Source organism: Protopterus annectens, chromosome 2.part1 (genome assembly GCF_019279795.1).
Source record: "Protopterus annectens isolate FY-2018-M chromosome 2.part1, PAN1.0, whole genome shotgun sequence".
In the NCBI taxonomy this organism is placed as follows: Eukaryota; Metazoa; Chordata; order Ceratodontiformes; family Protopteridae; genus Protopterus; species Protopterus annectens.
This window is the reverse complement of record NC_056729.1, coordinates 209104505-209121629: the sequence shown is the minus strand read 5'-3', so window position 1 is coordinate 209121629 and position 17125 is coordinate 209104505. Positions and strand designations below refer to the sequence as shown.

The 17125-nt window shown below is 39.0% G+C and overlaps 1 protein-coding gene across 3 annotated transcripts in view; it reads left to right on the top strand.

The window, feature by feature from the left end:
- Positions 1-17125, top strand: part of LOC122794000 (ras-associating and dilute domain-containing protein-like) — an 867060-nt gene that overhangs the window by 347659 nt on the left and 502276 nt on the right. For all 3 annotated transcript variants that reach the window (XM_044062093.1, XM_044062094.1, XM_044062095.1), the window contains one exon: positions 5440-5606. In XM_044062093.1, the coding sequence (XP_043918028.1) occupies positions 5440-5606 (167 nt within the window). The remainder of the gene's footprint in view (positions 1-5439; positions 5607-17125) is intronic.

The following is a 17125-nucleotide window of genomic DNA, read 5'->3' as shown; positions in this document are numbered from 1 at the left end:
TACCAGAGAAAGTCATTCTGTGAGTTAGCAATGCTACTCAGCATACTGCTGTGCTAGTCTATGGTATTGTTACCAGAGAACATCATTCTGTGAGTTAGCAATGCTACTCACCATACTGCTGTGCTAGCCTATGGTATTCTTACCAGAGAACGTCATTCTGTGAGTTAGCAATGCTACTCACCGTACTGCTGTGCTAGCCTATGGTATTCTTACCAGAGAACATCATTCTGTGAGTTAGCTATGCTACTCACCATACTGCTGTGCTAGCCTGTGGTGTTGTTACCAGAGAACTTCATTCTGTGAGTTTACAATGCTACTCACCATACTGCTGTGCTAGCCTATGGTATTGTTACCAGAGAACGTCATTCTGTGAGTTAGCAATGCTACTCACCATACTGCTGTGCTAGCCTATGGTATTGTTACCAGAGAACGTCATTCTGTGAGTTAGCAGTGCTACTCACCATACTGCTGCGCTAGCCTATGGTATTGTTACCAGAGAACGATATTCTGTGAGTTAGCAATGCTACTCCCTGCACTGCTGTGCTAGCCTATGGTATTGTTACCAAAGGACTTCATTCTGTGAGTTAGCAGTGCTACTCACCATACTGCTGTGCTAGCCTATGGTATTGTTACCAGAGAATGTCATTCTGTGAGTTAGAAATGCTACTCACCATACTGCTGTGCTAGCCTATGGTATTGTTACCAAAGAACATCATTCTGTGAGTTAGCAGTGCTACTCACCATACTGCTGTGCTAGCCTATGGTGTTGTTACCAGAGAATGTCATTCTGTGAGTTAGCAATGCTACTCACCATACTGCTGTGCTAGTCTATGGTATTGTTACCAGAGAATGTCATTCTGTGAGTTAGCAATGCTACTCACCATACTACTGTGCTAGCCTATGGCATTGTTACCAGAGAACGTCATTCTGTGAGTTAGCAATGCTACTCACCATACTGCTGTGCTAGCCTATGGTATTGTTACCAGAGAACATCATTCTGTGAGTTAGCAGTGCTACTCACCATACTGTTGTGCTAGCCTATAGTGTTGTTACCAGAGAATGTCATTCTGTGAGTTAGCAATGCTACTCACCATACTGCTGTGCTAGCGTATGGTATTGTTACAAGAGAATGTCATTCTGTGAGTTAGCAGTGCTACTCACCATACGGCTATGCTAGCCTATGATATTGTTACCAGAGAACATCATTCTGTGAGTTAGCAATGCTACTCAGCATACTGCTGTGCTAGCCTATGGTATTGTTACCAGAGAACGTCATTCTGTGAGTTAGCAGTGCTACTCACCATACTGCTGTGCTAGCCTATGGTATTGTTACCAGAGAATGACATTCTGTGAGTTAGCAATGCTACTCCCTGTACTGCTGTGCTAGCCTATGGTATTGTTACCAAAGGACTTTATTCTGTGAGTTAGCAGCGCTACTCACCATACTGCTGTGCTAGCCTATGGTATTGTTACCAGAGAACTTCATTCTGTGAGTTAGCAGTGCTACTCACCATACTGCTGTGCTGGCCTATGGTATTGTTACCAGAGAACTTCATTCTGTGAGTTAGCAGTGCTACTCACCATACTGCTGTGCTAGCCTATGGTATTGTTACCAAATAACATCATTCTGTGAGTTAGCAGTGCTACTCACCATACTGCTGTGCTAGTCTATGGTATTGTTACCAGAGAATGTCATTCTGTGAGTTAGCAATGCTACTCACCATACTGCTGTGCTAGCCTATGGTATTGTTACCAGAGAATGTCATTCTGTGAGTTAGCAGTGCTACTCGCCATACTGCTGTGCTAGCCTATGGTATTCTTATCACAGAACGTCATTCTGTGAGTTAGCAATGCTACTCACCATACTGCTGTGCTAGCCTATGGTATTGTTACCAGAGAACGTCATTCTGTGAGTTAGCAATGCTACTCACCATACTGCTGTGCTAGCCTATGGTATTGTTACCAGAGAATGTCATTCTGTGAGTTAGCAGTGCTACTCACCATACTGCTGTGCTAGCCTATGGTATTGTTACCAGAGAACTTCATTCTGTGAGTTAGCAATGCTACTCACCATACTGCTGTGCTAGCCTGTGGTATTGTTACCAGAGAACTTCATTCTGTGAGTTAGCAGTGCTACTCACCATACTGCTGTGCTAGCCTATGGTATTGTTACCAGAGAACTTCATTCTGTGAGTTAGCAATGCTACTCACCATCCTGCTGTGCTAGCCTATGGTATTGTTACCTGAGACCGTCATTCTGTGAGTTAGCAGTGCTACTCACCATACTGCTGTGCTAGCCTATTGTATTGTTTCCAGAGAACGTCATTCTGTGAGTTAGCAATGCTACTCACCATACTGCTGTGCTAGCCTATGGTATTGTTACCAAAGGACTTCATTCTGTGAGTTAGCAGTGCTCCTCACCATACTGCTGTGCTAGCCTATGGTATTGTTACCAGAGAACTTCATTCTGTGAGTTAGCAATGTTACTCACCATACTGCTGTGCTAGCCTATGGTATTGTTACCAGAGAACATCATTCTGTGAGTTAGCAATGCTACTCACCATACTGCTGTGCTATCCTATGGTATTGTTACCAGAGAACTTCATTCTGTGAGTTAGCAGTGCTACTCACCATACTGCTGTGCTAGCCTATGGTATTGTTACCAGAGAATGTCATTCTGTGAGTTAGCAGTGCTGCTCACCATACTGCTGTGCTAGCCTCTGGTATTGTTACCAGGGAACGTTATTCTGTGAGTTAGCAATGCTACTCACCATACTGCTGTGCTAGCCTGTGGTATTGTTACCAGAGAATGTCATTCTGTGAGTTAGCAATGCTACTCAGCATACTGCTGTGCTAGCCTATGGTATTGTTACCAGAGAACGTCATTCTGTGTGTTAGCAGTGCTACTCACCATACTGCTGTGCTGGCCTATGGTATTGTTACCAGAGAACATCATTCTGTGAGTTAGCAATGCTACTCACCATACTGCTGTGCTAGCCTATGGTATTGTTACCAGAGAACTTCATTCTGTGAGTTAGCAGTGCTACTCACCATACTGCTGTGCTAGCCTATGGTATTGTTACCAGAGAATGTCATTCTGTGAGTTAGCAGTGCTGCTCACCATACTGCTGTGCTAGCCTCTGGTATTGTTACCAGGGAACGTTATTCTGTGAGTTAGCAATGCTACTCACCATACTGCTGTGCTAGCCTATGTCATTGTTACTAGAGAACTTCATTCTGTGAGTTAGCAGTGCTACTCACCATACTGCTGTGCTAGCCTGGTATTGTTACCAGAGAAGGTCATTCTGTGAGTTAGCAATGCTACTCATGATACTGCTGTGCTAGCTTGTGGTATTGTTGAGATTAAATACCTTGACATCAGTGCTGTACAGCAGCAGCAGACTTGTCTGAAACTTTGGCATGCTGTGGTACCTACGTTTGTATCAGTCTTACCTTCATTCCCAAGATGTGCATATTACTAACGTCTCCATCGGGACAAAGGATATGAGAGAGAAGGTCATTTAAGACCAGAGGTGCCATTTGGTTTGCTTTTAGCTAAAGGGCATTATTAAGGGCTTCTACAAAATAACAACTGTATATGCTTATACATATTCACTGATATGATTGTATCTCATGGACAATTCATCAACAGAGATCATGTTAAGAGGTTTGTGATAACTTATTTCATGCTTGAGCCACATAATTTGTAGGTTAAGTATGATATGTGTGATCTTCTAGAAAGACATGAATACTGTTTGGTACCCCAGATGTGCATATTTATGGTTACACGGCCATGCTATGACTTGCTAAATTTGCCTATCAGAGGGCATGAATCTTTCTTATGTACAAATATGATACAAAAATTAGCACTGGAGATATTAAAGGAATATATTTTTCCATATTGGTATAGTGGGCAGAATATATAAGTTGTTTTTTACCCAGCAGGGTTACCATGGATTCCTTCAAATGATCCAAGTTCTCATGGAAAGAACCTAAATGTATATTTGTGAACTCTGCATGAACCAGGTTTGTAAATGTTTACATGACGTTCACCAAACTGTAGCCAGTTACATACTCTGGGAATTTATAAGATAATGAGTCTTCCTCTGCAGTTTTGTTTAAACAGTCACACTTGTTCACATTCCATGAGGTTAACTGATGACACGTTTTAAATTGCACATTTGATGTGTAGAATATTTGTAAAACTGCTTTTAACTCGACATCATCTTAACCATAGTTTTGAAATGTAGAATTTAACCTTTTGGCAGGTAAATGAGTGAGTGTGTGTACTACTTTGGTTTTCTGACGCCAGTTGCCATGGGGTCAATATAAGATACAGACTTTCTGCACTTATGCCTTTTCAGGCTATGGTTAACTGAATTCTCCCAGGACTTTTCTCAAAATTAGTATTCTTTAGTAATCTTATGATATGCACTTCTGCTAAAACCCTCATCCCTTTCCCCTTCACACTTAATCTTCTTTTGTCAGGTAATAACTTTTAATTATTTCCCAGTGTGTAGGTTATTAAGACATTACTTCTGCAATGTTGTAACTTTCTTAGTTGTCTTAATTTTTGCCTCAAGGTTAATGTTAGTACTGGCACATGTCTTGTGAATTCATTCAAAAAAAACCTTGATGAGCATATGTGATGAAGGAAAGATTAATTCATGGTATACTTTATTTTTTCATGCTTTGTTGTCTGGGTTAGTCCAACTTGGCCAATAGACTGTTTACTGACTAGGAGGAATTTTTTTTAGTCTTTTTTTAATATGTACCATGGGATTTTTTACATCCAACTGAGTTATCACCAACTCAGGCAGATGGGGCCTTGGTTTAAAATCTCATGTGAAGGACAGCAAACTCAGAAGTGCAGCACCCTCCCCCAGCCCCACCCAGCCATGCTGCACTCAGTGTCTGTGTTGAAAAACTAATACAAGCATACTGGTGTGGGAAGAGAACCCACATATTTCTGATGTTTCAGTACAAAAGGTAAGTGTACTTTCTGGGGGATTCTTAGCTTAAATGATGATGCTCTTAAAGGAAAACTCAACACCTATCTGTCTAGATTTTCTTGTTGGTTCACTGGTGCCAGAACAGCATGCTGGGGATCTTGGGTCTGAGTTGCAAATCAAAGCCAATATTCTCCTTACACTTCTATGATTATGTCATTTGGACTACTGACACTATTGTTGCTTGTAACTGGCATTTCTAGCTTTATTTCCTGCCTAAATATTTCACATGGGTGAAGTGTTTGATTGATCGATTGATTAACTGCAGTCACTGGTTACTCTGAAGTCTTTATTAGATATGTGGCTAATACAGCATTATAACACAAGTCAAGTTATTCTAATTACTGTTTGTAATAAGATTGAGTTAATGTGAACTCTTTGCAAAGACTTGTATTTACAGGTTGCATAACTTTTTTTGCACCCATGGCAGTGTTCGGCAAGATGCAGAATATGGAAACCTGCTTAGCATTGATGAGCTGATCCCTGGCCTTCAACCCCTTGTGTTTTGGATGTCCAATTCCATTGAACTGCTCCATTTTATACAGCAAGAGGTACCCAAACTGATGATGTGGCAGGAAGATGACTTGGAGGTCAGAAGTAAGTATTTCCTGACAGCATGAGACTGATTTAACACAACAGGCATTTTTTAATGCGCCACATTTTTTGCATCAGGGATAGAAGCATTACTTTAAAGTTGAGTTGTAGCATAGCCACCCTCTATCCAGTGCTCTTATCACTACACCATTGTCTGGGTGTTTAACCCCTCTGGGTTTGGGTTACTATCTGGCCCACACTGGAACTGATGTAAGAAATCGAAGAGCGTTGCACCACAATGAGATTACTGGAACCAAGCTAAAACTTCACAGTGCAATGTACACAAAAAAGCATACAATGTAAGAAAGAACCCTTCTTGTAAAACAGACGGACAAGCGCTTTCAGCTATTCAAGGCTTCTTCAGATCCGATGAGTCATCCGGGTTCTGATGTTTAAAAATCATCATCATCCAATAAGGCTGACTCCACGTAATGAAGAAGTCACAGCCAACCAAAATAGGCCATCCTGTACACACCTCTGAGCTATAGCTGCGAACATTTTTCTTAAAGTTAAAAAATCTTTATTATGCAACTGTTAAAATTCCTTTATTGAAAAATTCCTTTGTTAAAAATATAGAAAACAGAGAACATAGACCAAGTTAAACTGGTTAGCATCAAAAAAATCTGTTCAAATGAAGTTTAAAGAAAAATAGAAGCAGATGAAACAACACTTCTACACTTCTTTGCCTTTCCTTCTGTTCTCATTGAAACAGAATCACTCTAAAAACCACATCAAACAAAAGCATAGAATTGCATGATTAAAAATTACTATAAGTGGCCTGATGAACAAAAGCGGCAACACAACTCACAAAGAAACATATTGAATTGCTCTCCGATTCTTATGAAAAGGTTTCAAAGGAACACAACCATTGAGACCAGGAGGGCAATTATCTCTCAGCCTCATTATCCATTTTGTTTCTTCCCTTTCAGTCAGGTTAACCAAGTCTCCTTCTCTTAAAGTGAGCTGTATCAAACAAATAACTATGAAGACAAAACTGTGTCCCTCATGATCATGATCATGAATATGGGTAAATAGAGAGTTGGTTTCCTTGTTATTACAAATATCAGAATGATGCTTGCTAATTCTTTATTTAAGCTTCATGTTTGTTTTTCCAACATAAAATGCCGTACATGAAGTACAGGTAGCAATGTAAACAACATTGCTACTTAGGCAATTAGCTGATCCATGGAAAACATACTTTTGCTTAGTGAGAAGATGTGTAAATGTGTTAGTACAGTTAATGACATTACAGACTTTACAAAAAACACATTTCTTTGTTCCCAGTAGGTTGGTATGGACATAATTGGTACAGGGATGTGTACCATCATTCTTACATAGTATTCTTTTAAGATTCTTTTTATTCCTGTACAAGAAACTTGGGGCATCTCCTACTTTTCCTTTTATCTTTTTATCTGAAGTCAAGATCGGCCAGTACTTCTTGATTACCTGGCAAACGTTGTCATGATCCATCGTATAGGTTAAGTTAACCCTCATAGTAGGTGTTTTCCTTTGTGTGACAGAGGGATGGTATACACTGTCACCTTCAGGAGTCCTAGAAGAATAATATGGCCTGCCTTTTCCTTTTCGTATATCTTGGATCTTATCATTATTCAGATCCAATTTCCCCATATCATAGCCACATTGACTAAAGTTGTTAATGAGTCTCTCTTCTTCTTCAAGAAAAGTTTTCTCTTCTGTACACAATTTAGATATCCTTCCAACTTGATTTACAACACTGTTGTTAAAAATATGCTTGGGATGCATACTAGAGAAGTGGAGCATATGATTCCGCCACATAAACTTCCTGTAGAGACAAGTATCTATTCCCTTGATTGGATCTAGAAACAATCTTACATCAAGAAATTCAATAGTTTCTCTAGATGTTTTTATATCGAACTTCAAAAAAGTGGTTGTCTGTGATAAGAAGTCAACAAAGGACCTCTGTTCTTCTTCTTTACCTTTCCATACAATAAAAGTGTCATCCACAAACTGATTGTAAAGAATTATCTGATCATTCCAAATGTTTCCAATTTTCGTCCAATAATTTCAGGAAATAAGTCAAAAACTTTCCCTTATGGATCAGTAATTGACGATTGGTTGAAGCCGGTGTACAATAAGGTAACCCATATTGTAATTGATTCCTGGGGTTTTTTGGCAAGGCTTGAGACTAGACTAGTTAGCCCTGATATGTTTTTGGTTGCGATTGATGTAGTCGACCTATTTTCAAGTATACCCCAAAAAGAGGGGATGAAAAGGTTTAACAATAGTATTGATAAATACAGTGGTGTAACTTGGGACAAAACTTCCCTGATACTGGAATTTATGGAATTGGTATTATCCTACAATTTTATACTATTTGAAGGGGAATACTATAGACAATGCAAAGGGGTGGAAATGGGGACAGCGTGCGCCCCCATTTTTGCCAATTTATTTTTGCTGGACTGGGAAACAGAATATATATTGCAAACAGGTTGGAGGGAGAATATAACCTGTTACTTAAGGTTTTTGGATGATAGATTTATGATTTGGAGGGGTAGTGAGAGTAAACTACATGAATTCAAGGAATATTTGAATACTTCAAGTGAATATTTAAGTTTACATTCAATATGGACCAGAGATCTATTTCATATTTAGACAGACTTATAAGTGTGAAAAATGGTAAATTTAAGTCCAAAATATACAGAAAGAATACGTTCAGCAACTCCTATTTACAGTTTTCTAGTTGTCACCCTAACAGTCAAAAACGGAGTATAATAAAAGGGCAGTTTATAAGGGCTGCTAGAATGACCTCGGACTATTCAGATTTGACCACAGAATTAGAAGAGATAGGTAATATGTTTAAAGACAGAGGGTACCCCTCATACATGATCGAGGACATCAAGGAATATGTGTTAAAAGAATGGGGAGTAAAATACAAACCTATATTAGGTATGGGTATAATCAAAGTGTTAGGAGACACTTCGGATAAGGAATGTATGGATAAAAACAATTATTTGAGGGCTTGCATATTGGAATATGCACCCTACGTACAAGATATAAAGAAAAGTATAGAAAATAATTGGAACATTTTAAAAACTGATCATAATATTTATAAATTGGTAGGGGAAAAACTTTTGTTTGTCTCTAAGAATGGTAGAAATTTAAAGTGGGAATTAGAAAGGAAAATAAAGGAAAAAGAATGTAAGTTTAATAGGAAAGGTACTAGTAAGTGATAGGAAAGGTACTAGTAAGGGTGGTCAGTGTAATCAGCGTGACTTTATTATTAAGGTACCTTCTTTAATATTGGAGGATATTAACAGGACTGAAGTAGTTTTCCAGAAAGGTAATTGTAGGACGTCTCACATAGTGTGTTTGGCCAAATGTACGAAATGCCCCTGTTTCAATGTGGGTAAGACTGATAGATGCCTCAGGAACAGAATATACGATCATTGTTATTGCATGAGGAAAAAAGATGTAAAAAATGCTTTATCGAGGCATCTAGATGTCAGCAGTGGTTGTGACTCTTTTAATTTTGGTATTTTAGAAGGTATTCAACACAATTTAAGAGGGGGAAGTATAAAAAAGAAATATAAAAAAGAAACTGGGTGATAGAGAAGCTAGGTGGCAGATAAGATTAAATGCTTCTGTACACCCAGGAATTAACAAAACTATTTCTATTAAACCCATTTTAGAAAATAATAACTAATGGGTATGCACATCAGGTTTGGATACATTTCTTTATATTGCATCTACTACCTTTGGTAAATGCTCTGATTTTAGGGTATTTTAGGTGTTTTATTTTATTTATTTTATTTTACATTTGTTGACCGGGCTAGTCTAGATGGAGACATGTCCATTTTCAGTAGAGGCCCGGGGAGAAAAGCTCCAAGAAATCGTACAGAGTTTATATAAAGTTAAAACAGAAGTTATACAGATATTGAAAGAACAGAATTATCACAAAAAAATGTTTTCTTTTTTTTTTTATTTTTTATTTTTTTTTTAATACACAAATACTACAAGTTAGAATTGCCATAGTCAGGTACAGTATACATATATACATATATGTTGTATGCAATAATATAGTTTATTGATACATAAAAGGTAGTTACTAAAGGATGTGGGGTGAGATAAGTGAATAGGAGAAGATTTAGTCAGGGTTAGTACAGGTGCATAGCCAGTGATTATTGAGATATAGTTTTAGATTCCTTTTAAAAAGTGAGAGAGAAGTCTGAGATGTGATTTCAGAGGGGAGTTTATTCCATAGTTTTCCAACAGAGTTAGAGAACAAGGAGTCACCTGCTGAGTTGTTGGGTTTAGTAGTATTGATCAGCAGTTTGTTTGAGGAGCATAGATTTTTGAGATTATTATAAGGTGTAATAAGGCTAGAGATTATTGGAGTATTGCTAGGTTGATACAGGGTCTTGTGGGCTATTGTCAGCTGGAGAAATTGAAGGTGGTTAAGAAATTCGAGCCAGTTTAATTGTTTAAGATTTAGACAGTGATGGGTTCTGAAAGGAGAGCCTGTAGCAAATCTAGCAATATTATTATAGGAAGTTGTTGGTTTATTGAGGTTGTTTTTAGAGAGATTGGTATATATGGGAGAGGCGTAAAGCATAGTGGATATTAGGTGAGTTCTGGCTATAGCGGTCCTAGCTCCTGGTGTAAGATAGGGTTTAATTCTGTAAAGGGATCCCAGTTTTTTGTTAACTAATTTTAGTGTTTATGTGAGTATCAAAGTTTAGATTGTTGTCTATTGTTATTCCTAACAGTTTAGTGGTAGAGTCAGGAGAGATAAGAGTACCATTGTTAGAAGTGAGATTGAAATGTAAAGAGGTGGACTTTCGGGTTGGTGTGAAGAGTAGCAGTTTAGTTTTTTTGGGATTTAGAAGGAGGCAGCGGTGAGAGAACCATTGTTCTACAGTGTTGAATGCTTTTTTGAGTAAGAGTCTGAAGTTCGGTTTGAGAAGTGGCTGAACAGATTATGGTAGAGTCATCTGCGTATTGATTGCAGGTGGAGTATGGAATAGCTGTTTGCAGGTCATTAATGAAGATGGAAAATAAGAGTGGGCCTAATATGGAGCCCTGTGGGACACCGAGGGATGTAGGAAGGTGATTAGATAGTTTATTTTGCCAGAGTACAGCCTGCTGACGGTTTTCAAGGTAAGATGTAAACCAGTTCAAAGATAGATGATCAAGTGAAAGAGAATTTAGTGTATGAAGGAGTAGTTGGTGGTTAACCATGTCAAAAGCTTTGGATAATTCAATGAAGACTGCGGATGAAAGACAATTTTTGTTACAATTATTGTTGATGCAGTTTGTGAATGACAGCAGGGCAGTGGTGGTACTATGGAAAGGTCTGAAGCCATGTTGACAGTTAGCAAGTAGGTTGTTCTGGAGAAGGTGGTTGAGCAGTTGTTAATGGATGCATTTTTCCATAATTTTTGCAATAGGGGATAGTAAAGCTATGGGATGAAAGTTGGAAAAGTCGTTGGAGTTCCCCCCTTTATGTAGTGGGATGATATGCAAAATTTTCCAGATTGATGGGACAGTTCCTTCGCTTATTGATCTATTTATCAGAATGGAATTTTAGGTATTTTACACAATATAGTTTAGTTTTAGAATACATTTATTATTTTTTGGGGATAAGGGTATGTAACAAGTTCACTATATAGGAGGAATAAAAGGGATTGAAGTCATGTCACAAAATTGAGTTTGCCAAGGTACTTTATGCACTGAGCACTTTAAAAAGTTAATTGATAGATTATTAATGAAGTTTTGCTGTTGATTGGTTGATGATGATATAAAATGCTGTTGGGAACAAAATTGTATGTTCTGATGAAGTCTATGAGAGAGTAGATGAAAGCGCTTAACTTTTGTGTTGGAAACTGTATGAAGAGTTCTGTGTCTAAGTTTTATCTTTTCTAATAAATGGACTATCGTACGTATTTGGTGCCGGTGCATAATTCCATGTTACTGCAGTGAACAGATTCGTGTGTCATTTTCCATTCCAAATGTTGTTTATATCCTTTGATCATCCTCTCTCCCACATAGCCATTGGCACAGGGGGTGCCCATGGCAACCCCCCATCTCTGCCAATAGTAACTATCATCATAGGTGAACACATTGTTTTCCAACACAATCTCCAAAAGGTCACAAATCAAACGTGATTCAATCTTCTCTTCAGTTAAAAACTCTCTTACGGCTTCAATAGCATAGCCATTCGGTATAGAAGTGAAAAGACTGTTTATATCCAAAGTGACCAATAACAGGGTGTCAAGATCAGTCCTATCCTCTATGGCTGTGTGCAAATGTTCTAAAAACTCAGCAGTATCTTTAATGACAGTAGAGGCCTTCGGTAACACCTTCTTTACTTCTTTTTCAATAAACATAGAAATAGACTCAGTCAACCATCCTCTGCCAGCCACTGTAGGGCGTAGGGGTGGACACTAAGTATCCTGGTCAGTAACGAAAAGATCATATAATTCCTCATTAATTTCTCTTTGTAGCAACATGTCATAGAGAACTCAATGGATTTTTTGTTTCAGAATGTTAATCTCATTTTTACTGATCGGTTGATAGGTCTTCCTATCATTTAACAATTCTTTCATCCAATGAACATACATTCTTGCATCCAGTACCACTACAGCTCCTCCTTAATCAGCAGGTTTAACCACAATATCATTTCTTGTTCTCTTCTTTAGTTAAATTAAAGTAGGATGTCCCTCCATGGGCCATTCTCATTCTCATTAACTCATCTTCACAAGCGCGGATAAAAGAATCAACCGCTGGATGATTGAAGGCAACAAAAGTGCGGGGTGTCTTGAGCACAGTGTTTCCCTTAGTGAGAGGTGTATCATTTCCATTGCCAAAAATGTATTTCAGAGTGAGATTCCTACCAAACATTTTGAGATCTAATGCAAACTCATCGTGTGTAGACCTGGTAGCTGGAATAAAGCTGACACCTTCTCTAGTAAACACAGCTGAGATTGAGTAAGCTCAATATTCGAAATATTGACTACCAGAGAAGCTATTGTGTCAACTTCCTTTTCTTTCTTTCCCTGCATAGAGATCTCCCTGTTTGAGAAGTTTTGTTCAACATTAAAGAAGGGAGCTGTTCTGTAATCAGGACATGTTGTGCTCCTTTCTTTGGTATCGTGTCTATAAGGTGTTCATTCACACCAGTATTGTTAGAAGAACTGGTATTAGATGTCATATCAAGAGATACCAGTGTATTCTTAAGAATCGGAGAGCAATTCAATATGTTTCTTTGTGAGTTGTGTTGCTACTTTTGTTCATCAGGCCACTTATAGTAATTTTAATCATGCAATTCTATGCTTTTGTTTGATGTGGTTTTTAGAGTGATTCCGTTTCAATGAGAATGTAAGGAAAGGCAAAGAAGTGTAGGAGTATTGTTTCATCTGCTTCTATTTTTCTTTAAACTCCTTTTGAACAGATTTTTTGATGCTAACCAGTTTAACTTGGTCTATGTTCTCTGTTTTCTATATTTTTAACAAAGGAATTTTTCAATAAAGGAATTTTAACAGTTGCATAATAAAGATTTTTTAACTTTAAGAAAAATGTTCGCAGCTATAGCTCGGTGTGTACAGGATGACCTATTTTGGTTGGATGTGACTTTTTCATTACGTGGAGTCAGCCTTACTGGATGATGATTTTTAAACATCGGATCTGAAGAAGGCTTGAATAGCTGAAAGCGCTTGTCTGTCTGTTTTACAAGGGTTCTTTCTTACATTTTATGCTTTTTTGCGTACATTGCACTGTGAAGTTTTAGCTTGGTTCCAGTAATCTCATTGTGGTGCAAAGCTCTTCTGTTTTTTATATTTGTTGTTGTTTGTGGAGCGTTCTTCAACGGAGGTCACTTCTCTCTCTTCTAGGATTTCACACTGGAACTGATTCCATATGTGAGCAGAATGCTTCAAGAACGAGCTGATAGAAGTTCAAACAGGCTTGGGTTGACTGGTTACTGGGAAGCTCCACCTCCTATGATCTGGAATTGCTTTTATAGGCCAGTGTAAGTCATGAAACTTTGGTGCCAGGGACATTCCCACCTCCTGTGATAGGTAAAAACAATCCCCCAAGAGAGGCAAAACAACAGTGCATCATCATTACCCTTCCCCCAGCAGGCTCTACAGTTCCCTGAGACAATAATTGAACATCGGTCACCTTATAGGTTCATAGGTGTTTACTAGGCTAATGACCACAAGGGCCTTTTAAGCCTAGCCATGCATCCCAAATCTCTGACAAGTTCTGATACCCTTGATAAATGTAAGCAGGGGCTTGGGAGATGAAAAATTTACAAGCAAGAGCCTGGGAGATGAAACATTTACAGGTTGCCTGTGTCAATTAGAGACATTGGTGCCAAACCAGGGATGAATTTATCCAATTATCCAAGTTACACTTAATCAAGTTAGGGAGGAACTTGCTTCACATGGATGAGAAGCCTGTTCCAGAGACAGTGCAGTCTCTGGGATCATACATCTCAACTGTCCAGATTTTCGCAAAATGTCCAGATTTTTTACTTATATTTTTGGTCTGTTCCTCATAAAATTTGTGTTTTTCTGGCAAATCACTGGGATGACCTCAGGACTCAAGTCTCTGTATAATAACATTTGAGTTTCAGACTTCAAATCCTTCAGAAAATGTGTATCAAAATAAACCCTGTTACTCTAGCAACTTTATAAGTTTATAAGAGTTAATATTTAAAACATGTCCCTATTTTTGGGTCTTTGTCCTCCCATTTTGTCAGACTTTGTCCAGATTTCTTGCAATAAGAGGTTGAGAGGTATGTCTGGGATACATATCTGTCTGTCCAACCAGTCCTATTTATATCACAGGCAGGGTTTAAGGCTTTAGAGTGGGTAATTCTGGTACTATTTCTTTTGTGGATATGCAGGAGGTCCATCAGAGTGGGGTCTAACAATGCCTTGTATGGCAGGCATAGATCTTCCCTCAAAAGCCTGTAGTAGACTGAATACAGAGATAGGGCTTTCAGGTGGTCTTCACAGGATATTTTACTTATGCCCTGTATTCTTTTAGTGAGGAACCTCTGTGGATGTTCCAGTTGTTGGATGTGCCTAGTTAAGTATATATCAAAGGGGCATTGTACTCAATGATAGGTCTGATGAATGCCAAATACAGTGAAACAATGACTTAATTGGACTTAGATGCCATACCTCTGTTTATATATTGCGCAACACAGAATAATTTCTTCACTACTGTAGATACGTGATGGTCAAAGGCTAGATTACTGTCTATGTGCATCCCTAAGTCCCTGACTACTGGGTCAACTCTAAGGGGTGAGTTGTCAGTATGATTGTTACCAGGGGTGGATGGCTTTCCAAAGGATACTGTTATGTATTTCTTGGCATTTAATTTTAGTCTATGGCTATGACACCAGTTGTTTGCCTGTGTCAGCCCTTCCTGGAGAACATTTGTGTCAGTGTGGGATAAAATGACAGCTCCCGATTTGCAATCATCTGAAAATGTATTCAGTCAGAGAGTGTTGACATTGGCCTTGACTTCAGAGAAGTAAATGCCAAAAAGGAGCGGTCCATGGACTGATCCCTGAGGGACTCCACTTGTGATTGGCCTCTTTGCAAAGGTGGACTCCCCAATTCTAACTTCCTAGGTCCTGCCTGTGGGCCATTTGGCCATCCACTTGGTGACATATGGGTTTGTACCTAACCTCTTGAGTTTGTCAACAATGCCTGAGTGGGGTATTGTGTCAAATACCTTGGCCAGGTCAAGGTAGGCAGTGTGAACCATTTTGCCCTCATCCATTGCTTTGGTGACCTTCTCAAAAAAGTCCATCAGGTTGAGTAAGCATGATCTGCCCTTGATGAAACCAAACCTGGTTGGGTCCAGTGTCTGGAGATTTGCTATATCACTACTGAGCATTTCCATGATAATTCTTTCCATGGCTTTACATATAAGACTAGTGAGACTTATGTGTCTATAGTTTCCAGGGTCTGTAGATGGCCCACCTATGTGCAGAAGGATGACTTACTGTTCTCCATTGATGAGATACAAAGCCTGTTTGGAAGCTACAGTTAAATAGCAATTCCAGAGGGCCTGGTAGGTCATGTTTCATGCTATTTAGAAGGCATCCTGGGATATCGTCTGGGCCCATTGATGCAGTGTTGATGGCCTTAGAGAGAGCATTAAGGACTTGTTCCCTAGTGATAGCAAAGGTATTTATATTTGACGGCATTTCCTGAGGGAAGGTTGAGGGGGAGACATAGGTAAAATTGGAGCTGAATTTATCAGCCAGTAGGTTTGCTATATCTTCTGACACAGTATAGGTGGCTCCATTTACAGTAAGCTCTGCACACAATTGTATATTGCCTTTGAGGTTGCAGACATAGCTAAAGAATGCCTTGTGTTGTCCTTGGCCTAGGAGGCCAGACTTACCTCAAATTTGGCTTTGATAGACTTTGTCATCTGAGTTGTTTGTTTAGCTTGATGAGAGTGCTTTTATCCTGCTGGGTGCTGCGCCTCCTAATTTTTGCCATGATTTTCTTTTTTCTGTTATATTGTGTATTGATTTTGTGATTCCACCAGGGAGACTTTTTGAGTTAGTTCTGTACTTGTTCCTGGTGTTTACAGCTGCCTCTGTGCAGCTATTAACATGCTTATGCAGGGTTTTTTGTGCACAGTTCTGCAGAGGCAGCAGTGTTCCCAGGGTTTATGGAGGCTTGGATTTTTGCCAGGTTACCAGTTTATAACAGGAGGTTAGCCTTCAAGTAGTTCTTGAATATTTCAGGTTTAGCTGGGGGTCCAGGTTTTATTTTTACTTCAGAGGAGACCATTTTGTGGTCTGACCTTACCAGGGAAGACATTACAGTAGGAGGTGTGCAGCAATCTCTCATATTAGTGAAGACCCAGATCTAGTATGGTTGCATCCTTGATTGGTGTATTGATTGTCTGGTCCAGGGAGTTTGTGTTTACAAAGTCCAAGAATCCCTGTGCCTGCATGTTTGGTGTCATATAGGATACCCAGTTAGTAGCTGGCTAATTAAAGTCACCCATGAATATGGTATTGTATCAGATGGTGAGTGTTTCCAATAAGTTTAATTACATGGTATGGGTTTTCTGTGTCATAGAGGGGGACCTATAGCTTGCAAGGAAGTTGTATTGGATTTTGCCTATGGTGATTTTGAATATGGAGCAGCTCAAGTGCATTGTTCTATTTGATCAGCCTTGAGGTATATTTATTTTTGATGTAAATAGAGACACCTCCACCTTTAGTCTCTGTCTGTGTAGTAGCTGGTCTAAATGTGTGGAAAGCATTATAACCTAGCACTGTTGGTGTGCTTTCCACAGCTTTAAACCATTTCTCAGTGACTACACAGATGTCAGCATTCTCTAGGGTAAAGAGAGCTTCTGGGGAGTGGAGTCTTTTGTTTAGACATCTGGCATTGAGCAATAATACCTTTAGATTTTCTTGGTTTTGGTTTGCTATATCGGAAGTACTTTCAGTTTGGCATTGCCTAAAAAAGGCACTGTGGGGGAGGACAATGTTGTAG